This window comes from Primulina tabacum, chromosome 2 (genome assembly GCF_025594145.1).
Source record: "Primulina tabacum isolate GXHZ01 chromosome 2, ASM2559414v2, whole genome shotgun sequence".
Classification (NCBI taxonomy): Eukaryota; Viridiplantae; Streptophyta; class Magnoliopsida; order Lamiales; family Gesneriaceae; genus Primulina; species Primulina tabacum.
This window is the reverse complement of record NC_134551.1, coordinates 10,656,364-10,684,314: the sequence shown is the minus strand read 5'-3', so window position 1 is coordinate 10,684,314 and position 27,951 is coordinate 10,656,364. Positions and strand designations below refer to the sequence as shown.

Here is a 27,951-nt window from a genome sequence, read left to right as displayed (position 1 = left end):
CAACGATTACCCATATGCTATTAAAACCTCCTGGGAGCTGGGGTAATCCGGTCACAAAGTCCATAGTTATTTGATCCCATTTCCATTCTGGTATAGGGAGTGGTTGCAAAAGACCTGCTGGTCTTTGATGTTCAGCCTTTATCATTTGGCAAGATAGGCATTGTGAAATGAAATCTGCAATATCTCGTTTCATTCCTTTCCACCAGAAGTGTTTTTTAATCTCTTGGTACATCTTAGATTCTCCTGGATGAATGCTGATCCGAGACTGATGTGATTTTTCCATTATTTCCTTTTTCATTGAGCTAGGCACACAAATACGGTCATGATAGCATAGTATTCCTTGTGAATTGGTGACGAAATTGGTATCAGTACGGAGTTTTGAAACTTCTTGGTCCAATTCTTGATTTTGCTTAATTCTGGTATGAAATTCAGGTTCAATTCTCAATCCGGCCAAATGCCCACGAGAATGGATGTGTACCCATGCTCTGACTTCTTTCATTTCCAAACAAGCCATGCTAATCTTTCTGCTTAAAGCATCAGCCACTACATTAGCTTTATCTGATTGATAAAGAATGGAACAATCGTAATCTTCCAAAAATTCAATCCATCTTCTTTGCCTCATGTTCAGCTCTTTTTGACTAAATAAATACTTCAGGCTTTTGTGGTCTGTATAAATATCAAAAGTGGAACCGTAAAAGTAGTGTCTCCATTTTGCAAATGCAAACACTATTGCTCCTAATTCTAAATCATGAGTGGGATAATTTAACTCGTGATTCTTTAATTTTCTAGACGCATATGCAATAACTTTATCATTTTGCATCAATACACATCCAAAGCCTTCTTTTGAGGCATCTGTGTAAACCACAAATCCTTCTGTTCCTTCTGGTAAAGCTAAGACAGGTGCACTGGTAAGCATTTCTTTTAATTTGCAGAAACTTTTCTCACACTCATCATTCCATAGGAAAGGGTTGTCTTTGCGAGTTAGCTGTGTCAGGGGGACTGCAATTTTCGCAAAATCTTTAATGAATCTTCGATAGTATCCTGCTAAGCCGAGAAAAATTCTAATTTCTGTGATGTTGATTTGTTGTTTCCAACGAGATATGGCTTCTATATTTGCAGGATCTACTTCCAGTCCTTTCTTAGAAATAAAGTGGCCAAGAAATGACACTTTTTCTAGCCAAAATTCACACTTACTGAATTTGGCATATAATTGATGCTCTTTCAAAGTTTTGAGAATCAATCTTAAATGTTGAGCATGTTCCTCGTGATTTCTTAAAAATATCAAAATGTCATCTATGAATATGACAACGAATTTATACAAGAATGGTTGGAATATTCGATGCATCATATCCATGAAAGCTGCAGGAGCGTTGGTTAATCCGAATGGCATTAGTGTCCATAACGGGTATTAAAAGCCGTTTTGGAGATGTCATCCTCCTTAATTCTCAATTGGTAATATCCTTGTCGCAAATCAAGTTTTGAATATACTTGAGACCCTTGTAAAACATCAAACAATTCTTCGATATGTGGTAGAGGATATTTGTTTTTGATGGTAACATTGTTAAGTTCTCGATAATCAATGCACATCCTTAGAGTTCCATCTTTCTTTTTGACAAATAATACAGGAGCACCCCATGGAGATGTACTAGGCCTGACGTATTTCTTGTCCATGAGCTCTTGTAATTGAAATTTTAATTCTTTTAACTCTGAAGGTGCCATTCGGTATGGAGTTTTAGATCTGGGTTGTGCTCCAAGTATTAGATCAATGGAAAATTCTACGTCTCTCTGAGGAGGTAAAATATTGATCTCTTCAGGAAAAACCTCTGGAAATTCTTGTACAACTGAGATTTCTGAGATCTTGAGTTGATCCTTTGGCTTATTTATTAAATAAGCTAGAAATCCTTGTCCATTGTCTTTTAGAATAGCCTTAGCTTCTGTAGTTGATACTATTCCCATGGTATGGTTAGCTTTGGAATTGATTGGATGAGAAGTTTGAAGATAAACTTCTTTTGTGTAGCAATTGAGCTGGGCTTGGTGTCTAAATAACCAGTCCATTCCAAGAATAATATCATAGTTCTTGATAGGTAATTCAATCAAATCTGCTAGATATTCTTTTTCTTGGAAGTTTAAGGGACAGTTTCTGTAAATGATGTCAGTAATCATCGTTGTCCCTAAAGGTGAGCAAATTTCGAAGCTATATGGTAGCGGCTCAAATAACAGTGGTAATTTACATACAAAAACTTTTGAGATAAAAGAATGAGTAGCTCCTGGATCAAATAAAGTTTTTGCAGAACTGGATAATATGGTAACAGTACCTTCTACGACTGTAGTGGGGTCAACTTCCTCCTCTTGGTCCTAAGAGGACATAGGCTCGAGCGGGTATCTTTGGCTTGGTTGTGGGTTGGGTCTTCTGCGTTCTTTTTGGAAAATCTTGAATACAGTGTTGCTCACTTTCGCAAATAAGACATTTCCCACCTTTTCTCCAGCACTTTTCTTCTTCATGATTTGGTAATCCGCAATATCCACACTTTTTACTGCTGTTTCTTGGAAATTTTCCTTTTACAGCTTCTCCTTGCCTGACTGGTTGTGTTCTCTTTTCAAATTTTCTTTTCCGGTTATTATCCTCAAAAGGGTTGGGCTTCCTGATCTTCTTTTCTTCTTCCTCTTTTTTAAGAAGTGCCTTGATGTCTTCTTCCACTCGTAGGGCTTGATTAACAGCAGAAACATAACTGGTAACTTCTGTGGACAGTGTTGCCCAACGAATATCGAGCTTTAATCCTTGAACAAATTTTTTCTTTTTCTTACCTCATCTTCCATGTAATGTGGTGCATAATGTATAAGACGGTGGAATTCTGCCTCATATTGAGCTACGGTCATGTCACCTTGGACTAAATCCATAAATTCACGTTCTCGGGTATTTAATATAACTTGAGTTATATATTTACCTTCGAATTCTTGCAGAAAATTGTCCCACATTTTTGGGGTGTGGTTCTTTGTCCATTTATGTTCCACCGTACGCCACCAGTTATGAGCTGCTTCTTCAAATAAGTAAGTGGAAAAATTTACCTTTTGTTCTTCAGAGTAATTAAGAATAGAGAATATATGTTAATTTTGCTCAGCCAAGATTCTGCTTGATACGCATCTGGTTTGCCTTCAAACTTTGGCGGCTTGAATCTCAAAAATCTCTCAAGAGCTCGATCATTTGCCTCAATGTGATGTTCTTGAGCTTGATCATGAGGTCGTGGTTGATTTTGCTGATAAAACTGCACAAATTGATGCATTATTTCAAACATATTTTGTATGTTTTGTTCTCCGGGGGGATTGTGTTGAGCGTTTCTGAAATTTCCACCAGTTGCCGAGTTGTGGTCATCTTGAGGGGGGATATCTTGTCCAATTCTGGCTTGAGTACTATTTTGTGAAGACGTCATTTTAAACACATAAATATAAAATATGAACATATCTTGCAATGAATGTACATAGTTATGTCAGAGGGTAAACATTCAGTTTTATTTATAAACAAGACATGTTTCAAATATTTACAATACACAAGCAAAATACAAACAAAACAAGCAAACTGAGTCATCATGCCTACAAAAAATGATGACCATGATAATCATCATGCCTACAAAAGATGATGATTATTAATACTAGTTATATACTAGTGCAAAATAGTCATTGTCTTCATTCGTCGTCGGAGAGATCTATAAAAGTTGTGTGGCTCGAGCCTTCATTTGTGCCTGTGGTTCCCATGGTAACATTTTGATCCGTATTCGGCAGTGATGTATGTGGTTCAACTGGGTATGGTTCATAACTAAGCTCATTTTCATTTTCACTTTCAGGTAGGATAGTCATTGGAATAAGTTCATCTACTCCAAATACAAAGTTTTCCCACATGGGGTCAGAAAGAAATTCAACTTCCGGTGACTGCAACAGATAATATTTTATCATAAAGGGGTCTTGATCTATTGCTATGTTCATGATTCCAGAATATTCTGCAAAAGGGACTGGTACATACTCTGGAATACTACTACGGTGCTAGTGATGGGAGAAGCTGTGGTCTGATTTGTGTAAGATGGACCGATAACACCAGGTTCCATTCCGTGGATAGATTGATAAACCAGTTCACGCCCATGCATGATTAAGTGGTCAATGTGGATCGAAGGGTGTGATACTCCTTTTAAGAAACTAATCAAACCTCGGTCATAGAATTCATGCATGTCTAGTAAGTATATAAGAGTGCGGTCTCTTTCATACAGTACATGACCCAATTCTCCCTGATATGCTAGATTATCAGCCCTCATCCGTTCTTCAATAAATCCATGAAAAGTTTCAGTTGTTCCAAAGGTTTCAAAATGCTCCTGATACATATTCACTAGGCATTTCAAATCCGAATTTTCTTTGCTTAATTTTGTTATTTCATCCTCCATTTGTTTGATGATTATAGTTTGTTTATTTCTTGATGTCCCACTAGACTCCGTCATCCTAAAAGGAAAACATTTCAATTATGAAGACAACATAAAGATTAACGTATGACATTATAATAAACCTTAGGTTCCTGTTTCTAGGTTCTAAGAAACCTAGGCTCTGATACCACCTCTGTGGCGCCAGGTTTAGGAATTCATAATTATTCCCTTACTAAGTGCCACATTTACCTTCAATCTTTCTTGATTGAACTGCTATTTTTATTTTTACCATTATTATTATTAAACAGATATGGTAGATAAAAATTTAAATATTTTCTACTATCATTTAAAGATTATATAAAAATATTTACATTCTTATTTCAAATATGTACAATTATTTTACAGCGGAAGTTTAACATTTATTTATAAACAGATCATCTCAACTTTCAAATGCTCTTATTTCAGCTTCAGTTATTTTTCTCCTGTTCCAATTCTGGGGTTCCTGTGTCTGGAAATTTATGATAATAGAAAATATTTACATTCTTATTTCAAATATGTACAATTATTTTACAGCGGAAGTTTAACATTTATTTATAAACAGATCATCCCAACTTTCAAATGCTCTTATTTCAGTTTCAGTTATTTTCCTCATGTTCAAATTCTGGGGTTCCTGTGTCTGGAAATTACAATAGACGAAAAGAAACAGAGGGTTAAGTCTTTGAGAACTTAGTGAGTTTAAATTAGTATATGGCTTTTAAATAACGCTTCATTATGAATGAAATAATATAACAATTTAGATATTATGAATGATATGCAATGAAATAATAGATAAATGAAAATTCCATAAATTAACATTGGTGGCTCTAATTGAGCACTTTTTACGAGCCGGGTGAACCAATTTCCGGACCGAAATATTCGGTGCGCGTTGTTCAGATGAACCATATACCCGGGACTTTGGACCAGTTGTTCATTGGACTCATTTTCCGGATCGAAGCCACGTTGTCCAGTGGACTCAATTTCCGAACCGAAATCCGTTGTCCATGACTCCATTCATTAATGGTATATCAATCCATTCATAAATATGCAAGAAAATATATCAGTAGTTGAAATGAATTGTAGATGATATTTGAACATTAAATAAATGCTATTGACATTTCCAGGCCAAATGCCAAAGGCTTTAATAGAAAAATAAATAGTAATTTCCTCGCCTGATAACTTACAGTTTAGGCTTGATTAATAATCCGAGTTGCTGGAGCAAGTCCTAAAAATGTATTATGAATGATATTTATATGTTAGAGTTTTTAAGTAACTAGCTGATCATTTCCAGATTATTTTTTGTTCAAAATTTAACCCGGTTGATTTTACTTAAGTTTGCAAAATTCATATTAATTAGAATATATCTCCAAACATTACGAAAGTTGGCCAAAAAGTCGGAAATATCTCTAGGAATGTTCGGCCACCGGAAAATCGCCGATCCGACGGCGCGTGAGGTACAAGCGCCGACGGTTCCGGTGCGTGGCTGGCCTTTCAGCGGCCACGCGCGGCCGGATTTTTTCCAGATTATGTAACTTTTGAAGATCTTTAGTTCTTATGTTGAAAATTTTGTCAAATTCCTACCCGATCAATACCAGAATTAAATATCGTCGTATGGTTAACTAAGGTACTCCGTGTAGTGCCCAAATTAAGTACACTTATAATTCATGCATTTATTTAATTATTAAAGCATTTATTTAATTTTAAAACGAGTCCTAGTAGTGCATGAATTATTTAAATGCATTATTTTAAATTAATTATTTTTATGCGATGCACGTTAAAATATTTTTCGAGTTTCATGTTTCAGGCGATTATTCGAGGCGGGATCTAGGAAAAGACCGGGGACGATTCTTGGCAATTTGAAATGCCGTATTTTATTTTAAAATCTAGGAAGGGGCATTTTAAATAATTTATTTAGTTTAGCATTTTAAAGCCTTATTTATGTGTTTAGTTATTTAAAAATTTAAAACTTTTAAAATTAGCATTTTTGTGTGTATTATTTTAATTGAGGGATTTTAGTAAAGTTTAAAGAGTGTTAGTATTTTAAATAGTTTTATTTATTATTTAATTAAGCAATTTTTCCCTAAATTACTAATCTCACACACACACACTTTTACACACACTTAGAACCGATCAAAACACAAACACACTTATTTCATTCAGTTTTTATTACTTTTGAGAGGAGAATTACCAGGGTTCTTACTCCTAGAAGCAGCCGCCCCATCCCTCCATATTTCCTAGCGAGTTTTCGTTGGTTTTCTTCAAGAATTTTAGCGCCACGTTCGTCCCGGATCGACCCTCACTCCGTCTCCGCTTTGGTATCGTCGTTACGGTATTTTAAATATCAAAAGGCACGTATATTCTGTTATTTCTGCATCGATCTCGTTATATTATGCGTTGCGTTGTTATTTATGTGTAAAAATTCATGGGTGACGTTCGTTGTTTGAGCGGAAAACGATTTGGATCAGTTTTGAAATAAGTTTAGATCTCAAATCCCGTTTTTGCTGTTCTTTTGAAAATCTGAGATTTTTCGGTCGGGATTCTGAGAAAACTTTCAACATGAAAATTGTAGAATTTTTTGATACCTTCGATTTGATATAAAATTTGAAATATTTGGATAAAAATTGAGTGAGTTATGATGTTTTTCGTGGGACTGCTCAAACTTCGTTTTTCAGAAAATTATGTGTTGATGCGTTTTTGAGATTTTATTGTTGCAGGCTTAGTTGGGAATCGACAGGTGATCGTTACTGCGTCTAGGTATGATTAGTATGATGTTGGGTTGTTATTTGACATGTCGTTCGGTGTTGTTAGGCACTCGAATACGCTAGAAGTCGTAGGAACCGATTTGGTGTCAATTGCCACGTTTTTGAATTGTATGTGTCGTAGGGTGAACGTCGTTGCTTTGGGTGCTTGTATGTAATTGGTTCGATGTTTTGGCATGTTATGATGTGTCTCGAGGTGTTGGTTCTTGGTCCGTACAAACGAGTCTAGAATGTTAAGCATGACACGTACAGGATTTTCGTGAGTTTGCGTCCAACGATAATACACGGACCCGAACACGGACCCCGTGCACGGGGTCCGTGTCTTTGTCTATTCTTGATCGTCATTTTTGCGCACGGACACGGACCTCCACACGGACCAGATCACGGGGTCCGTGCCTTTGTATTTTTTTCGGTGTCAATTTGCGCACACACACGGACCCTTACACGGACCTAGACACGGGGTCCGTGCCTTCCTCCTTCTGCACGACACATTTTAGCGCACGAACACTGACCCCTACCCGGACCTAGGCACGGGGTCCGTGTCCTTCATATTTTGGGAAAAATTTTATATAGCATGTTCGGGGTTTGATGTCATGGTTTAGTACGATGATTTACAAGGTCGGGTCATGGGAATTTTAGAACGTCCTAAGGAATTGAATGTACTCGTAAGTAAGCATGATTACCTACGTCTAAGTTATGCAAGGTAAGCATGTAAATTCATGATTAGGATGTGCAGCAACGGCCCCAATCGAAGTCCAACGAATCCCTCAACGCCAAGTAAGTATGTTGACGTGCAAAAGAAAATATTTCAAGTCTTTTTGAGGTATGCTAAATGTCTTGTGATCAAATTATGAATGAGTTTGGAATTCGGTGAACGTGGCTGAGGACCTCTCCACCCCGTTAAATTATGAACGGGTTTAGATCGTGATTGGAAAGAGTTAAATTATGAACGTGGACCAATCAGCCCGTTAAATTATGAACGGGGATCTCATGTATGTGGCAATGGATACGTCCCTTTCATCCCAGTACTGTGGTTTAGTCTGATCAGGCGAATTATGTTATGGGTCACTTGCTTTGAAACATCCTCTACGCAAAATGATGAAGTTGTGTATGTTCAAGTATGTTCATGTATGCAAGCACGTTTAAGAAAAGTTTATGTTGATGGCACGTCTAAGTATGTATGTGCGTATGTTCAGTTTTATTATGCAAGTTCAAGTTTTCAGTATGTATGTCCTATTTTAAAGTTGCATGTGATTTTATTATGTACTACTCGTTACTTTCAGTTTATACGTGTTGAGTCTTTAGACTCACTAGACTTGATCGATGCAGGTGAGGATGTTTATGAGGAGACCGAAGGTGGGGACCGAGGAGCAGGCTTGGACTGAGCGGGAGGCTAAACCCGAGGACCGCCATGTTTTAAGCTTTATGAAAATATTGAACACTTTTGTCAAACTTTAACTTTCAAATCTGTTGTTGCGACAACTTGTGAGGCGTACAGTTTATTTATTTTAGCAAATTTTGAATGTTCACGTTTATTTAAGAAAAATTTTAATTCTTCCGCAAATTTTGAGTAGTAAAAGTACGGTACGTTACAGTTGGTATCAGAGCCGTGTTCTTGTAAAGGGTTACGCCTACTGCCAGTCGCAAGAAGCTCACGAAGTCACACCTCAAGTCTGTAAGTTTCAAAGTTTTAAATTTATGTTATGTAGTAAGCATGTAGTTCTGATTTCAGCATGTTCATGTTTTTAAGTTCAAGTACGTGCATCTTATGTTGTCTATATCATGTTCATGCATGTTGGGTTTACGTGTTGAGTAAATGTGGGAAAAGTATATCTCCTAGATGTAGGATTGTGCGTGAAGTAGGAGATGAGAATAGGGAAGCCCAGGATGGGGAGAGGGCCACTCCTCCTCGTCCACTGCCTGATATGCAGGATTAGAAGCTTGTAAGGATGACTCAGTTCGTCGCATAGTTTGCAGGGAACCAAGCTACAGTGGATGCAGGGGCGAGGCCCAGACCGGAAGCAGTTTACGAGAGGTTTAGGAGGATGGATCCTAAGGAGTTCTCGGGGACTACTGACCCGATGATAGCAGAAGTATGGATTAAGTTCATCGAGGTAATCTTTGCGTTTATGGAGCTGCAGGATGCAGACAGAGTTAGATGTGCAACCTTTTTGTTGACAGAGGACGCCAGGCTATGGGGGGAGAGCACGTCCATGTCGATGAATCTGCAGACTCTGTCATGGGATGACTTTAAGGAGGTCTTTTACTCCAATTAATTCAATGAGGAAGTACGATCCAGACTGACTAGGGAGTTTATGACGTTGCGTTAGGGGGATATCAGCGTTGCGGAGTTTGAGAGGGGGTGTCACTTTGTACCCCTGATTGCGAATGATGCGCGGGAGATGTTGAGGTATTTTATTGTAGGTTACGACCGATCTTGCGTCGTGATGTGAGGGTTGCTGGTCCGACGACTTATGCAGTTGCCGTGTCGAGAATTTTGGCGACAGAGCAGGACTAGAGGGACATTGAGGTCGATAGGCAGGGCAAGAGGCCCTATCAGGCACCTCGTCTTGAGGAATCTTCGTAAGTCATTAAGAAACTTAGGATTTAGTGGATATGAGTACTGAATTAGGTTATCTAAGACTACTTTGGTTGTGTAAGCTTTAATTTCAAGTTTATGAAATATGTGATTATACGGGGATATTTGATGAAATAAAAACAAAAGGGAATTAGTTGTATTCAACATAGGTTAGCAATGGTCGAATATTAAGATTTTTATCGAGTAAGAAATTTAAAATCTTTATATGAGGATTCTAAAATTCTGTGGGTTATAAGTGAAGTTGATTTATTAGAATTAGTCCATCATTAACATGGGGAAACTTATTAAGCTTTATACGTTAGAATGAATTAAGTACTGAGGATACGTCAAAGTGTGACATTCGTTCCAATGAGGAGGGTTTAAGTTTCTTAGGCCTCAACTATAATGTAATTGGGAAGGAAATAGTTTAAGCATGTGTTTGATGCTAGGAAGGTTTTATTATCTAAGCAGAATATCGATAATGTATATTTTGGGGTTTTATGGATTAATGTTACTCGAAATTTAAGATTTGCAACAATCTTTATTTGGGATGTACTTATAAATGGCTAAGTTACGTAAGTTTGGTGTCGTAATGTAAAGATTCGATTCAAGGATCGTAGGTCAATGTTATTACTGGGTTAAGATAAAGTTTAACTTTTGAGTGTAGAACCAAGGATAGAAGTTGATCAGTAACTTTTGGTACTAAGATTTCTTAGGTTGAGCTGCATAAATGCTAAGGTAATAGATCGATGAACATTACGGGTATAGTATAAGGAAAGTGAGATAAGATAAGTTTGAATCTCCATTTTTAATATTGGGAATTGTGAGAAAAGTCAGAATTCGAGGTCATAGTAAAGTAAAACTAAGACAATCTTCAGGACTAGATATGAACATTATGAGTTTTTAGCGACTAATGCTCCAGCAATTTTCATGGACCTCATGAATCGAGTATTTCAGCCTTACCTCGACCAGTTCGTCATAGTTTTATTGACGATATCCTTATTTACGCGAAGGGCCACGAGGAGCACAGTTAGCACTTGAAGACAGTTTTGCAGACTTTGCAGAGTCGCAAGTTATTTGCAAAGTTCAGTAAGTGTGAATTTTGGTTGGAGAAGGTAGCATTTTTGGGTCATATAATTTCTAGCAGCGGCATTGAGGTGGATCCAGCAAAGGTAGCAGCCGTTAAGGAATGGGTTGAACCGAAGAATGCATCAGAGATCCGCAGTTTTCTGGGATTAGCCGGCTACTATCGTAAGTTCATTCAGGGGTTTTCGTCCATAGCAGTGCCACTCACTTCGCTGACCAAGAAGAATGTTAAGTTCGTGTGGAGTGGCGAGTGTCAGAAAAGCTTCGATACTTTGAAATAAGCTCTTATTCTAGCGCCAGCGTTAGCCATGCCAACAGGGCAAGGTGATTTTGTGCTATACACCGATGCATCTAAGCTCGGGTTAGGCGCAGTACTGATGCAACAGAGTCGAGTTATAGCTTATGCTTCCAGGCAGTTGAAAGTGCATGAGAAGAACTACCCGACTCACGACCTGGAATTAGCCGCCGTTGTCTTTGCGTTGAAGATTTGGAGACATTACTTGTACGGCGAGAAATGTCAGATATTTATCGATCACAAGAGTCTCAAGTATTTCTTCACACAGAAGAAACTGAACATGAGACAGAGATGGTGGTTAGAATTGGTGAAAGACTACGACTGTGAGATTAGCTACCATCCGGGAAAGGCTAATGTCGTCGCAGACGCCTTGAGTAGAAAAGTGGCAGTTGTAGCACAGTTGTCAGCACAGAGACCTCTTCAGTCTGAGATTCAGAGGTTTGATTTAGAAGTTTTTCGCAAGGGAAGAGTTCCAAAGCTGTCTAATCTGACAGTCCAATCTTCTTTGCTAGACCGTATTCGTGCGGGCCAGCCTTCAGACAAGCAGTTGCAGAAGTGGAGGCTGAAGGATGAAGCCAAGGGCAGTGTACTCTACACAGTGTCAAATGGTATTGTGAGATACAGAGGCAGAATGTGGGTGCCTAGAGTCAATTCGATCAGAGAGGATATTCTGACAGAGGCACATGCATCTCCCTATTCCATTCATCCAGGAGATACCAAGATGTACAAGGACCTACAGACTTTGTATTGGTGGCCAGGAATGAAGAGAGACATCCGCATATTTGTGTCTGAATGCCTCACTTGTCAGCAGGTGAAGGCAGAGCATCAGAGGCCAGTAGGATTGGTTAAGCCACTCCCCATCCCAGAGTGAAAATGGGAGAATATTACAATGGACTTTGTGGTTGGGTTGCCAAAGTCAGTCAGAGGATCGAATTCCATTTGGGTTATAGTGGACCGACTCACTAAATCAGCGCACATTTTACCAGTAAAGACTGTCACGCCCCGAGACCGGGGTTGGTCGACACTGGCGTTGTTCATCAATCACACAATCGAAAAACAACCAGCCTCGTAGCACAGTATAAACCGAAACCAGTTTATTTCATAAATTCGCAAAATTTGAACATTTGTCTTTACAACGGAAAATAAATAAATGCGGAAACGTCTTACAAATAAAAAAAATACGAAAATTCTAAATCCGAATACTACAATTCTCGAAATTTATCACCAGTCCCAGAATTGTTCTGACTCTTCTTCCTCAACCTGCTCTTCGGATTTATCTGGGGAAGGGTGTAAGGGGTGAGTATTTTGGGAAATACTCAGCAAGTGGGGGCCGTTCGATTACACAACAACATGCATATAAAATTTCGAAATACATACACACACCATGCATATTTTGACTCATACCACATTCGTATCATTGACCTGACACTGAGATTCTTCTACTTTCAAAGGTTTACTGAATTCAGTCCCTAATTTTTATTCCTCTAATGGGGCGAGACCGAATCGGTTATATCCCCACCGTATGAGGGTCATATCATAGTTGGGATTCCCTCCCATATCAAGTTGAATCCCCACAGTGTCAACATAAAACCCATGCAGCAATCATAACCAGAAGGGGGGGTAGAAGAAGAATTGTACTCGACCGAAATTTCAAAAAACGAAAATGCATACACCGAAATTACACATTTAAAACAAGCCCACTTACCTTAAATTCTTGAGGAGAAAAACGTGAAAACCTCGGGATTCTTGCACTAGAATTTCGAAAATTCCTCATCGGCGACTGAACTGCGGCAGTGCTTCGCGGCTCTCGAGAATCCTAAGAAAACTAGGGGAGAAACTCGAAAAATTGGAGTAGAAAATGGTGTGAATTTTCGAGTTATAGGCCCTCCTATTTATAGGGGTTGACTGCTATCTCGATCGAGTTTATCCGCGCGTTTGAATTGAATCAAATCTTCATCTAGAATCATGATCTAAATCTAAATATTTATCCCTGATCCTGGATGATAAATTTCGAAATCTTGATATCCTTCCCTTGGATAAATTTCGAAATTATGTCATGTCCAGCCTGAAAAATTTTGACTTTTGTGTCTAATTTCCAATATTCGGTAAACTTTTTATTTCCCAATTATATTTCTTAAAACCCAAGATTTCCCTACTTAAACTCGAAATTTAGTGGTATTTTTCCAAGATAAGATTTTGATATATTTTTTTTTCTTAAAAATCCTGGTAGTTAAACTTTTAAATTTTTCCCAAGCCTGTATTTTATCGTGCAGACTTTTCCCTATATCTCATCAATTTCGAAAATCCTCCCTAAATCCTTCAATATTTTCGAAAATCCTATGATATCTACTTCAAGATTTGTAATCCAAGATTGAATTATCTTCCTGCTTAAATCATTATCCAGGTATATCAAATCTTAGATCTATATCCGGTATAATTCTGCATATCTCAAATTCCGAAATATACACGATATTATTTAAATTCTTGAGTTCCAAATAATGCTCAAGATAAAATTATCCATTCCATTTCGAAAATCTTGCAAATCTTGGTACAAAATATTATCATGATAAAATCTAAAATCATGGATTTTAGATCCCTCCCTCCTTATGGGAAGTTTCGTCCTCAAAACTTGGGTTGACTAGTTCTATGAAGAGGTAAGGGTATTGGTTCCTCATCCTTTCTTCCAGCTCCCATGTGGCTTCTCTTTTAGTGTGGTTAGACCATTGCACCTTGACGTAGGGAATGATTCGTCGCCTTAGTACTTGGTCTTTGGTGTCCACGATCCTGATGGGAACTTCTTCGTACTTCAGCTCTTCTCCCAAGTTACTTTCGATTATGAGCGGTTCTACTTCCAACACGTGGCTTGGATCCGAGATGTATTTCCGTAGTTGGGACACATGGAAAACATTATGAATTCTTGACATGTTTGGCGGCAGTGCCAATCTGTATGCCAGTGTACCCACTTTTTCCAGAATTTTGAAGGGTCCTACATAACGGGGGTTCAGCTTCCCAGCTTTGCTGAATCGGACAACTCCTTTCATAGGCGAGACTTTTACGTAGGTCTTATCGCCCACGTTGAATTCCACTGGCCTTTTTTTCAGATCTGCCCAACTCTTTTGTCGGTCTTGAGCTGCCTTGAGTTTTTCTCGGACAACTGTAACCTTGTCTACTGTTATCTGTATGAGCTCGGGTCCTACTATTGCTTTTTCTTCCACTTCATCCCAATAAAGTGGTAATCGACATTTCCTTCCATAAAGAGCTTCGTATGGGGCCATTCCGATATTGATGTGATAGCTGTTGTTGTAAGCAAACTCAATTAAAGGTAGATGAGTGCTCCAATTGCTACTGAATTCAAGAGTGCATGCTCGCAGCATATCCTCCAAAGTTTGGATGGTTCTCTTCGTTTGTCCATCGGTTTGAGGATGATAGGCCGTACTTAGGGTTACTTTCGTTCCCATGGCCTCTTGAAAGCTCTTCCAAAAGCGCGAGACGAACCTTGGGTCTCTGTCAGACAGTATGCTCACTGGTACTCCATGAAGTCTTACAATATTGTCCATGTACAGTGTAGCTAATTTTTCCAGATTGTAGTTCATACGGACGGGTAGGAAGTGTGCAGATTTTGTTAGTTTATCTACAATTACCCATATTCCGTCCTGACCTTGCCTTGACTTTGGTAATCCTACCACAAAGTCCATGGAGATATGGTCTCACTTCCACTCAGGTATCTCCAACGGTTGCAATAATCCTCCGGGTCGCTGGTGCTCTGCTTTGACCTGTTGACAAACCTGACACTTAGAGACGAATACTGCCACATCTCTTTTCATTCCGTTCCACAAAAAATTCCTCTTAAGGTCTCTGTACATTTTTGTACTGCATGGATGGACTGAAAACTTGGACTTGTGTGCTTTTGATAGTATTTCTTGGCGAAGTTTATCGTTGTTCGGTACGCACAGTCGTCCATTCATCCATAGGACTCCCTTGTCATCAATTTGTAGATCTTGAGACTTCCCGCTTTCGACTTGCTCCTTAAGTTTCTTTAGCTCGGGGTCTCGGTCCTGATTTAACTTGACGGTCTCCTGCAGACATGGCTGGGCCGAGAGGGAAGCTAGAGTGATCTTGCCTCTATTTTTCCGACTCAGAGCATCGGTCACTTTGTTCGCTTTACCTGGATGGTAACTTATAGTCAAGTCGTAATCTTTCAGTAGTTCGATCCATCGCCTTTGCCTCATGTTTAGTTCTTTTTGGGTGTACAAGTACTTGAGGCTTTGGTGATCTGTGAAAATTTCACACTTGGCGCCATAGAGGTAGTGCCTCCAAATTTTTAAGGCAAAGACAACTGCTGCTAACTCAAGATCATGCGTAGGGTAGTTCTTTTCGTGCGGTTTCAACTGCCTTGACGCATAGGCGATCACTCTTCCCTCTTGCATGAGTACGCATCCCAGACCTTCCTTAGATGCGTCACTGTAGATGGTGAATTCCTTATCTTCAGTAGGTAAGATTAGCACTGGCGTGGATGCAAGTTTTTCTTTCAATGTCTAAAAACTTTTCTCGCAACCTTCGTCCCAGATGAACTTGGAATTCTTCTGAGTGAGCTTAGTCAGTGGTATAGCTACGGAAGAAAAACCTTCGACGAACTTCCTGTAATAACCTGCCAGTCCAAGAAAGCTCCTGATGCCTGTGGCGTTCTTAGGTTTTGGCCACTCTGTAATTGCCCCAACTTTCTTGGGATCCACTGATACTCCTGCTTCCGAGATCACATGTCCTAAAAAGGATACACTCTTAAGCCAGAACTCACATTTCTTAAACTTAGCATATAGCTCTTTCTTCCTCAGTGTCTGTAGTGCAAGGCGGAGGTGCTCTTCATGTTCTTCCTCGTTGGGAGAATAAATGAGGATGTCATCAATAAATACAACTACGAACCGGTCCAGAAATGGTTTGAACACTCTGTTCATTAGGTCCATAAAGGCTGCAGGCGCATTGGTCAACCCAAAAGGCATCAGTGTGAACTCATAATGCCCATATCTTGTCCGAAAAGCTGTTTTGGAGATATATGCAGCCCGCCCTGACCTTCAGTTGGTGGTATCCAATCCTCAGATTCAATTTAGAAAAGACTGCGGCTCCCTTGAGCTGGTCAAATAGATCGTCTATTCTCGGAAGAGGGTACTTGTTCTTGATAGTGATCTTGTTCAGTTCTCTATAGTCGATGCACAATCTCATACTCCCATCTTTCTTCTTCACAAAGAGTACTGGTGCTCCCCATGGGGACACACTAGGTCGAATTTGCTTTTTGTCCAGTAATTCTTGGAGTTGCTCTTTTAGCTCCTTGAGTTCAGCTGGCGCCATCCTGTAAGGTGCTTTAGAGATTGGTGCTGCACCAGGAACCAGATTAATTTCGAACTCACTTCGTGGTCCGGAACTGTCCATGGGAGTTCTTCTGGGAAAACATCCGGGAACTCACATACTATTGGGATGTCTTCTATCCTCATTTCGACTTCTCCTTGACTTCGTTGATCATTGCTATGTAGATTTCTTCTCCGGATTTCATGGCCTTCCATGCCTGGGAAGCGGAAATGAGTGATTTTCTTTTCTTGGATTTACCATGATACACGATCTCTTTCTGATTTGGGGTTCGGAGCTTAACTCTTTTCCCTTTACAGTCCACTATTGCATGGTTTTTGGCTAACCAATCCATCCCTATAATGATGTCGAAATCGACCATAACCAATTGTATCAAGTCGGCACTGAAAGTCTGATTAGCGATACCGATCTTACAATCCTTGTGAATTTCATGAGTTTCTATGGTCTTACTCGTAGGTGTGGCTATCCGAAAAGGTTCAGTTAGAGATTCGGGCTTAAGTCATAATTTCTTAGCAAACCTTTTAGACACAAAAGAGTGTGTAGCACCACGGTCAAACAATGCATAAGCAGGTACTTTTTGAAGTAAGATGGTACCTGATACGACTTCATTGGCGTCGTCCGCCTCTTCTTGGTTCATAGCGAACACCCTGGCATTAGGCTTATTCTCCTTTGGTTTGTTGGGGTTAGCTCCCACATTCGGCCCAGTTCTCTTGTTGGGCCCAGCTGCTTGGTTGGCGGCCGTAGGACAATCTGCGATCCTGTGCCCTGCTTTCCCACATCCGAAGCACGCACCACTGGCTCTTCGACATTCCCCGGGGTGTCTGAAACCGCACTTCGGGCATGGCTTTGGTCCTTGATGGTTGGCCGCTGAGGTTTGCCCTGAGGAATGTCCGCCTGATTGGTTTGGCTTTCTAAACTTCTGACCGCCCTGAGAAGACTGACCGGCATGAGGTCGCTTGTTCTTATTCTCTCCCTCCCTGCGTCGGATGTTGGTTTCAGCTCGGATAGCTGCGCCCATAAGATCTGCAAAATTGGCGGGCTGATAAACTGCTAAGGCTGACTGGATTCTACTGTTTAATCCTCTCTTGAAGCGGTGCAGCTTCAAAACTTCGTCCTCCATGATGGCCGGAGCATAAGACCCAAGTGCATTAAACTGGGAGGTGTATTCCACCACTGACATGTCTGGAGCTTGAGTGAGATTTTCAAACTCACTTAACTTCTGCAATCTGACCTCTGCCGGATAGTACTGTTTCAGAAATGTTTCTCGAAAGTTTCGCCATGTGATTGGTCCAGCAGCGATCATGGCTGGCGAGACTGCTTCCCACCATTTAGCTGCTCTGTCTTCCAGGAAAGTTACAATCACATCCACTTTGAGTGCCTCGGGAACTTCCAAAAGCCTTAACTGAGTCTCGACACTCTTTAGCCAACTCTGGCCAACTTCGGGATCAGCGTCCCCTCTTAATATCGGACATCTGTTCTTTCGGAGAGATTCATAATGAAAATTGATTCCATTCGGTGGTGGTGGTGGAGGTGGTTGATTGGCATTTGGGTTTCCCAACCCTTGCAGTGTTGTCGCCACTATGGTGGCTATGGCCATAAGATCAGCTCGGCTTAGATTAACTGCAGGCGGTGGTCCTTTCTCCTGTCGATTCTCCTGTCTCTCTTCGCGATCGGCATTAGCGTAACGCGGGTTGCGGTTTTGCCTTGGGGGTCTGCCGGCCATTTCCTACATTCGCAAGTTCTAAAAATTGGTACGAGTAGGTTTCATGCAATAGATTGCGCAGAAGTAAATTGAAATCAATGGAACAAATAAAATATTTTATTGATTTCTCAAACAGGAAAATAAATGAACATGACCAATCTAAATAAATAAATGTACTGAAGAAAAGAAAACGTTAGCAACAATGAGAATAAACTACTAAGAATGATTCACTAAAATGCTCTAATCCGCTATCTCTCCATTCCCCTTGGCCACGTCAGGTAGGGCTTCTTCCACCTCGGGATCCTCAGGCACCTCTGGGTCTAAGAACTCTGCAAGCTGCATCTGAAGACTCTAATTTTCCGATTCCAACTCAGCAATCTCTTCCCTGTGGGTCAGAATCTTTCCTATCGCGTCATTCAATTCATTTCTTGCGTGTGCGCAGTTTGCTTCATTCTTCTGGATGAGCTCCTTCTCCTTTCCTTTCCTTTCGTCTACCTCCTTGGATAGCCTTTGGTTATTCTCAGATAATTTCATGATCACATTCCAAGATTCTTCAATTTTTTTCTTATCCCTCAGCCGGGCTTGACGGGCTTCAGACAGTTCTATGGTGCGTCTATCCACTTCCTTCTTAGCTTGCTTGGCTTGACTCATCGTTATTTGTAATGACTCTCACAGTTCGCAGTTATGTTCTTTAACGAGCTCGAACATTTGGAAGACCTCGTCAATTCTTTTCTCTGCTGCCTCCAGTTTGGTAGTCAGATTTTCCACTTGTTGCCTCCTCTCAAGATTACTAGCTCTCAGCCTCCTGATAGTCCTATCCTGGTGTCCTATAGCCAATTCCTTTAAATGTATAGCAGCCTGAGCGCGCGTGCGATGCTGGTTGTAATCCAACTGAATAGTCTCCCTATGGGTAATCAGGGTTACTTTCTTACGAGCAGTGACACGAAAACGAGCCATTTCTTGAAAAAAATAAAAAGGAAATGCTCAGAATATCACAAATAGGACAGAATAAAAATTTCAAGGTTATATAGAGTCAAATATACGAAAATAATCAAAATTTTCGGAAATTTCCAAAAATGGAAAGTTTTGAGATAGACACATGGATTCAAAGCATATGTCGAGAGGATTCCAGAACAGTTGACGGAATCGAATTCGGAGTTTCCTATGAAAAGTTATAAGGGTTACAAAACTTTCCTAAAACGGCAAAAACGACGTTTCGGAGGCCTAAACGAAGGATTTTCGCGATTTGGACCCCTACCTCACGACCAAAGTCGTGAGTCTCGATCGTTGGGCCGTTTCGGAGGGAATAGCGTCGGTCCCAATTAAAAATTCATCAGAAAATTTTTCGTTTTTTTTTTCCGAAAAAAATCTTTTCACACCGGGATTATGAACCTGGCGGCTCTGATACCACTTAAATGTCACGCTCCGAGACCGGGGTTGATCGACACCGGCGTTGTTCATCAATCACACAATCGAAAAACAACCAGCCTCGTAGCACAGTATAAACCGAAACCAGTTTATTTCATAAATTCGCAAAATTTGAACATTTGTCTTTACAACGGAAAATAAATAAATGCGGAAACGTCTTACAAATAAAAAAAATACGAAAATTCTAAATCCGAATACTGCAATTCTCGAAATTTATCACCAGCCACAGAATTGTTCTGACTCTTCTTCCTCAACCTGCTCTTCGGATTTATCTGGGAAGGGGAGTAAGGGGTGAGTATTTTGGGAAATACTCAGCAAGTGGGGGCCGTTCGAGTACACAACAACATGCATATAAAATTTCGAAATACATACATACACCATGCATATTTTGACTCATACCACATTCGTATCATTGACCTGACACTGAGATTCTTCTACTTTCAATGGTTTACTGATTCAGTCCCTAATTTTTATTCCTCTAAGGGGGCGAGGCCGAATCGGTTATATCCCCACCGTATGAGGGTCATATCATAGTTGGGATTCCCTCCCATATCAAGTTAAATCCCCACAGTGTCAACATAAAACCCATGCAGCAATCATAACCAGAAGAGGGGTTAGAAGAAGAATTGTACTCGACCGAAATTTCAAAAAACGAAAATGCATACACCGAAATTACACATTTAAAACAAGCCCACTTACGTTAAATTCTTGAGGAGAAAAACGTGAAAACCTCGGGATTCTTGCACTGGAATTTCGAAAATTCCTCTTCGGTGACTGAACTGCGGCAGTGCTTCGCGGCTCTCGAGAATCCTAAGAAAACTAGGGGAGAAACTCGAAAAATTGGAGTAGAAAATGGTGTGAATTTTCGAGTTATAGGCCCTCCTATTTATAGGGGTTGACTGCTATCTCGATCGAGTTTATCCGCGCGTTTGAATTGAATCAAATCTTCATCTAGAATCATGATCTAAATCTAAATATTTATCCCTGATCCTGGATGATAAATTTCGAAATCTTGATATCCTTCCCTTGGATAAATTTCGAAATTATGTCATGTCCAGCCTGAAAAATTTTGACTTTTGTGTCCAATTTCCAATATTCGGTAGACTTTTTATTTCCCAATTATATTTCTTAAATCCCAAAATTTTCCCTACTTAAACTCGAAATTTAGTGGTATTTTTCCAAGATAAGATTTTGATATTTTTTTTTCTTAAAAATCCTGGTAGTTAAACTTTTAAATTTTTCCCAAGCCTGTATTTTATCGTGCAGACTTTTCCCTATATCTCATCAATTTCGAAAATCCTCCCTAAATCCTTCAATATTTTCGAAAATCCTATGATATCTACTTCAAGATTTGTAATCCAAGATTGAATTATCTTCCTGCTTAAATCTTTATCCAGGTATATCAAATCTTAGATCGATATCCGATATAATTCTGCATATCTCAAATTCCGAAATATACACGATATTATTTAAATTCTTGAGTTTCAAATAATGCTCAAGATAAAATTATCCATTCCATTTCGAAAATCTTGCAAATCTTGGTACAAAATATTATCATGATAAAATCTAAAATCATGGATTTTACATCCCTCCCTCCTTATGGGAAGTTTCGTCCTCGAAACTTGGGTTGACTAGTTCTATGAAGAGGTAAGGGTATTGGTTCCTCATCCTTTCTTCCAGCTCCCATGTGGCTTCTCTTTCAGTGTGGTTAGACCATTGCACCTTGACGTAGGGAATGATTCGTCGCCTTAGTACTTGGTCTTTGGTGTCCACGATCCTGATGGGAACTTCTTCGTACTTCAGCTCTTCTCCCAAGTTACTTTCGATTATGAGCGGTTCTACTTCCAACACGTGGCTTGGATCCGAGATGTATTTCCGTAGTTGGGACACGTGGAAAACATTATGAATTCTTGACATGTTTGGCGGCAGTGCCAATCTGTATGCTAGTGTACCCACCTTTTCCAGAATTTGGAAGGGTCCTACATAACGGGGGTTCAGCTTCCCAGCTTTGCTGAATCGGACAACTCCTTTCATAGGCGAGACTTTTACGTAGGTCTTATCGCCCACGTTGAATTCCACTGGCCTTCTTTTCAGATCTGCCCAACTCTTTTGTCGGTCTTGAGCTGCCTTGAGTTTTTCTCGGACAACTGTAACCTTGTCTACTGTTATCTGTATGAGCTCGGGTCCTACTACTGCTTTTTCTCCCACTTCATCCCAATAAAGTGGTAATCGACATTTCCTTCCATAAAGAGCTTCGTATGGGGCCATTCCGATACTGCTGTGATAGCTGTTGTTGTAAGCAAACTCAATTAAAGGTAGATGAGTGCTCCAATTGCTACTGAATTCAAGAGTGCATGCTCGCAGCATATCCTCCAAAGTTTGGATGGTTCTCTCCGTTTGTCCATCGGTTTGAGGATGATAGGCCGTACTTAGGGTTACTTTCGTTCCCATGGCCTCTTGAAAGCTCTTCCAAAAGCGCGAGACGAACCTTGGGTCTCTGTCAGACAGGATGCTCACTGGTACTCCATGAAGTCTTACAATATTGTCCATGTACAGTGTAGCTAATTTGTCCAGATTGTAGTTCATACGGACGGGTAGGAAGTGTGCAGATTTTGTTAGTCTATCTACAATTACCCATATTCCGTCCTGACCTTGCCTTGACTTTGGTAATCCTACCACAAAGTCCATGGAGATATGGTCTCACTTCCACTCAGGTATCTCCAACGGTTGCAATAATCCTCCGGGTCGCTGGTGCTCTGCTTTGACCTGTTGACAAACCTGACACTTAGAGACGAATACTGCCACATCTCTTTTCATTCCGTTCCACAAAAAATTCCTCTTAAGGTCTCTGTACATTTTTGTACTGCATGGATGGACTGAAAACTTGGACTTGTGTGCTTCTGATAGTATTTCTTGGCGAAGGTTATCGTTGTTCGGTACGCACAGTCGTCCATTCATCCATAGGACTCCCTTGTCATCAATTTGTAGATCTTGAGACTTCCTGCTTTCGACTTGCTCCTTAAGTTTCTTTAGCTCGGGGTCTCGGTCCTGATTTAACTTGACGGTCTCCTGCAGACATGGCTGGGCCGAGAGGGAAGCTAGAGTGATCTTGCCTCTATTTTTCCGACTCAGAGCATCGGTCACTTTGTTCGCTTTACCTGGATGGTAACTTATAGTCAAGTCGTAATCTTTCAGTAGTTCGATCCATCGCCTTTGCCTCATGTTTAGTTCTTTTTGGGTGTACAAGTACTTGAGGCTTTGGTGATCTGTGAAAATTTCACACTTGGCGCCATAGAGGTAGTGCCTCCAAATTTTTAAGGCAAAGACAACTGCTGCTAACTCAAGATCATGCGTAGGGTAGTTCTTTTCGTGCGGTTTCAACTGCCTTGACGCATAGGCGATCACTCTTCCCTCTTGCATGAGTACGCATCCCAGACCTTCCTTAGATGCGTCACTGTAGATGGTGAATTCCTTATCTTCAGTAGGTAAGATTAGCACTGGCGTGGATGCAAGTTTTTCTTTCAATGTCTAAAAACTTTTCTCGCAACCTTCGTCCCAGATGAACTTGGAATTCTTCTGAGTGAGCTTAGTCAGTGGTATAGCTACGGAAGAAAAACCTTCGACGAACTTCCTGTAATAACCTGCCAGTCCAAGAAAGCTCCTGATGCCTGTGGCGTTATTAGGTTTTGGCCACTCTGTAATTGCCCCAACTTTCTTGGGATCCACTGATAATCCTGCTTCCGAGATCACATGTCCTAAAAAGGATACACTCTTAAGCCAGAACTCACATTTCTTAAACTTAGCATATAGCTCTTTCTCCCTCAGTGTCTGTAGTGCAAGGCGGAGGTGCTCTTCATGTTCTTCCTCGTTGGGAGAATAAATGAGGATGTCATCAATAAATACAACTACGAACCGGTCCAGAAATGGTTTGAACACTCTGTTCATTAGGTCCATAAAGGCTGCAGGCGCATTGGTCAACCCAAAAGGCATCACTGTGAACTCATAATGCCCATATCTTGTCCGAAAAGCTGTTTTGGAGATATCTTCAGCCCTGACCTTCAGTTGGTGGTATCCAATCCTCAGATTCAATTTAGAAAAGACTGCGGCTCCGTTGAGCTGGTCAAATAGATCGTCTATTCTCGGAAGAGGGTACTTGTTCTTGATAGTGATCTTGTTCAGTTCTCTATAGTCGATGCACAATCTCATACTCCCATCTTTCTTCTTCACAAAGAGTACTGGTGCTCCCCATGGGGACACACTAGGTCGAATTTGCTTTTTGTCCAGTAATTCTTGGAGTTGCTCTTTTAGCTCCTTGAGTTCAGCTGGCGTCATCCTGTAAGGTGCTTTAGAGATTGGTGTTGCACCAGGAACCAGATTAATTTCGAACTCAACTTCGTGGTCCGGAACTGTCCATGGGAGTTCTTCTGGGAAAACATCCGGGAACTCACATACTATTGGGATGTCTTCTATCCTCATTTCGACTTCTCCTTGCACTTCGTTGATCATTGCTAGGTAGATTTCTTCTCCGGATTTCATGGCCTTCCATGCCTGGGAAGCGAAAATGAGTGATTTTCTTTTCTTGGATTTACCATGATACACGATCTCTTTCTGATTTGGGGTTCGGAGCTTAACTCTTTTCCCTTTACAGTCCACTATTGCATGGTTTTTGGCTAACCAATCCATCCCTAGAATGATGTCGAAATCGACCATAACCAATTGTATCAAGTCGGCACTGAAAGTCTGATTAGCGATACCGATCTTACAATCCTTGTGAATTTCATGAGTTTCTATGGTCTTACTCGTAGGTGTGGCTATCCGAAAAGGTTCAGTTAGAGATTCGGGCTTAAGTCATAATTTCTTAGCAAACCTTTTAGACACAAAAGAGTGTGTAGCACCACGGTCAAACAATGCATAAGCAGGTACTTTTTGAAGTAAGATGGTACCTGATACGACTTCATTGGCGTCGTCCGCCTCTTCTTGGTTCATAGCGAACACCTTGGCATTAGGCTTATTCTCCTTTGGTTTGTTGGGGTTAGCTCCCACATTCGGCCCAGTTCTCTTGTTGGGCCCAGCTGCGTGGTTGGCGGCCGTAGGACAATCTGCGATCCTGTGCCCTGCTTTCCCACATCCGAAGCACGCACCACTGGCTCTTCGACATTCCCCGGGGTGTCTGAAACCGCACTTCGGGCATGGCTTTGGTCCTTGATGGTTGGCCGCTGAGGTTTGCCCTGAGGAATGTCCGCCTGATTGGTTTGGCTTTCTAAACTTCTGACCGCCCTGAGAAGACTGACCGGCATGAGGTCGCTTGTTCTTATTCTCTCCCTCCCTGCGTCGGATGTCGGTTTCAGCTCGGATAGCTGCGCCCATAAGATCTGCAAAATTGGCGGGCTGATAAACTGCTAAGGCTGACTGGATTCTACTGTTTAATCCTCTCTTGAAGCGGTGCAGCTTCAAAACTTCGTCCGCCATGATGGCCGGAGCATAAGACCCAAGTGCATTAAACTGGGAGGTGTATTCCACCACTGACATGTCTGGAGCTTGAGTGAGATTTTCAAACTCACTTAACTTCTGCAATCTGACCTCTGCCGGATAGTACTGTTTCAGAAATGTTTCTCGGAAGTTTCGCCATGTGATTGGTCCAGCAGCGATCATGGCTGGCGAGACTGCTTCCCACCATTTAGCTGCTCTGTCTTCCAGGAAAGTTACAATCACATCCACTTTGAGTGCCTCGGGAACTTCCAAAAGCCTTAACTGAGTCTCGACACTCTTTAGCCAACTCTTGCCAACTTCGGGATCAGCGTCCCCTCTTAATATCGGACATCTGTTCTTTCGGAGAGATTCATAATGAAAATTGATTCCATTCGGTGGTGGTGGTGGAGGTGGTTGATTGGCATTTGGGTTTCCCAACCCTTGCAGTGTTGTCGCCACTATGGTGGCTATGGCCATAAGATCAGCTCGGCTTTGATTAACTGCAGGCGGTGGTCCATTCTCCTGTCGATTCTCCTGTCTCTCTTCGCGATCGGCATTAGCGTAACGCGGGTTGCGGTTTTGCCTTGGGGGTCTGCCGGCCATTTCCTACATTCGCAAGTTCTAAAAATTGGTACGAGTAGGTTTCATGCAATAGATTGCGCAGAAGTAAATTGAAATCAATGGAACAAATAAAATATTTTATTGATTTCTCAAACAGGAAAATAAATGAACATGACCAATCTAAATAAATAAATGTACTGAAGAAAAGAAAACGTAGCAACAATGAGAATAAACTACTAAGAATGATTCACTAAAATGCTCTAATCCGCTATCTCTCCATTCCCCTCGGCCACGTCAGGTAGGGCTTCTTCCTCCTCGGGATCCTCAGGCACCTCTGGGTCTAAGAACTCTGCAAGCTGCATCTGAAGACTCTAATTTTCCGATTCCAACTCAGCAATCTCTTCCCTGTGGGTCAGAATCTTTCCTATCGCGTCATTCAATTCATTTCTTGCGTGTGCGCAGTTTGCTTCATTCTTCTGGATGAGCTCCTTCTCCTTTCCTTTCCTTTCGTCTACCTCCTTGGATAGCCTTTGGTTATTCTCAGATAATTGCATGATCACATTCCAGGATTCTTCAATTTTTTTCTTATCCCTCAGCCGGGCTTGACGGGCTTCAGACAGTTCTATGGTGCGTCTATCCACTTCCTCCTTAGCTTGCTTGGCTTGACTCATCGTTATTTGTAATGACTCTCGCAGTTCGCAGTTATGTTCTTTAACGAGCTCGAACATTTGGAAGACCTTGTCAATTCTTTTCTCTGCTGCCTCCAGTTTGGTAGTCAGATTTTCCACTTGTTGCCTCCTCTCAAGATTACTAGCTCTCAGCCTCCTGATTGTCCTATCCTGGTGTCCTATAGCCAATTCCTTTAAATGTATAGCAGCCTGAGCGCGCGTGCGATGCTGGTTGTAATCCAACTGAATACTCTCCCTATGGGTAATCGGGGTTACTTTCTTACGAGCAGTGACACGAAAACGAGCCATTTCCTGAAAAAAATAAAAAGGAAATGCTCAGAATATCACAAATAGGACAGAATAAAAATTTCAAGGTTATATAGAGTCAAATATACGAAAATAATCAAAATTTTCGGAAATTTCCAAAAATGGAAAGTTTTGAGATAGACACATGGATTCAAAGCATATGTCGAGAGGATTCCAGAACAGTTGACGGAATCGAATTCGGAGTTTCCTATGAAAAGTTATAAGGGTTACAAAACTTTCCTAAAACGGCAAAAACGACGTTTCGGAAGCCTAAACGAAGGATTTTCGCGATTTGGACCCCGACCTCTCTCGATCGTTGGGCCGTTTCGGAGGGAATAGCGTCAGTCCCAATTAAAAATTCGTCAGAAAATTTTTTGTTTTTTTTTTCCGAAAAAAATCTTTTCACACCCGGATTATGAACCTGGCGGCTCTGATACCACTTAAATGTCACGCCCCGAGACCGGGGTTGGTCGACACCGGCGTTGTTCATCAATCACACAATCGAAAAACAACCAGCCTCGTAGCACAGTATAAACCGAAACCAGTTTATTTCATAAATTCGCAAAATTTGAACATTTGTCTTTACAACGGAAAATAAATAAATGCGGAAACGTCTTACAAATAAAAAAAATACGAAAATTCTAAATCCGAATACTGCAATTCTCGAAATTTATCACCAGCCCAAGAATTGTTCTGACTATTCTTCCTCAACCTGCTCTTCGGATTTATCTGGGGAGGGGAGTAAGGGGTGAGTATTTTGGGAAATACTCAGCAAGTGGGGGCCGTTCGAGTACACAACAACATGCATATAAAATTTCGAAATACATACACACACCATGCATATTTTGACTCATACCACATTCGTATCATTGACCTGACACTGAGATTCCTTTACTTTCAATGGTTTACTGAATTCAGTCCCTAATTTTTATTCCTCTAAGGGGGCGAGGCCGAATTGGTTATATCCCCACCGTATGAGGGTCATATCATAGTTGGGATTTCCTCCCATATCAAGTTGAATCCTCACAGTGTCAACATAAAACCCATGCAGCAATCATAACCAGAAGGGGGGGTTAGAAGAAGAATTGTACTCGACCGAAATTTCAAAAAACGAAAATGCATACACCGAAATTACACATTTAATTTCTAGTAGCGGCATTGAGGTGGATCCAGCAAAGGTAGCAGCCGTTAAGGAATGGGTTGAACCGAAGAATGCATCAGAGATCCGCAGTTTTCTGGGATTAGCCGGCTACTACCGTAAGTTCATTCAGGGGTTTTCGTCCATAGCAGTGCCACTCACTT

The 27,951-nt window shown here is 40.8% G+C and overlaps 2 protein-coding genes across 2 annotated transcripts; both read right to left on the bottom strand.

The window, feature by feature from the left end:
• Positions 1 to 17,014: 17,014 nt before the first annotated feature.
• Positions 17,015 to 18,238, bottom strand: LOC142537495 (uncharacterized). The gene has a single exon (XM_075643006.1). It carries the CDS (start codon positions 18,236 to 18,238, stop codon positions 17,015 to 17,017), a length of 1,224 nt encoding a protein of 407 aa, XP_075499121.1.
• Positions 18,239 to 24,493: 6,255 nt separating this feature from the next.
• LOC142537494 (uncharacterized) lies at positions 24,494 to 25,717 on the bottom strand. Its single transcript, XM_075643005.1, has one exon. It carries the CDS (start codon positions 25,715 to 25,717, stop codon positions 24,494 to 24,496), a length of 1,224 nt encoding a protein of 407 aa, XP_075499120.1.
• Positions 25,718 to 27,951: the final 2,234 nt, after the last annotated feature.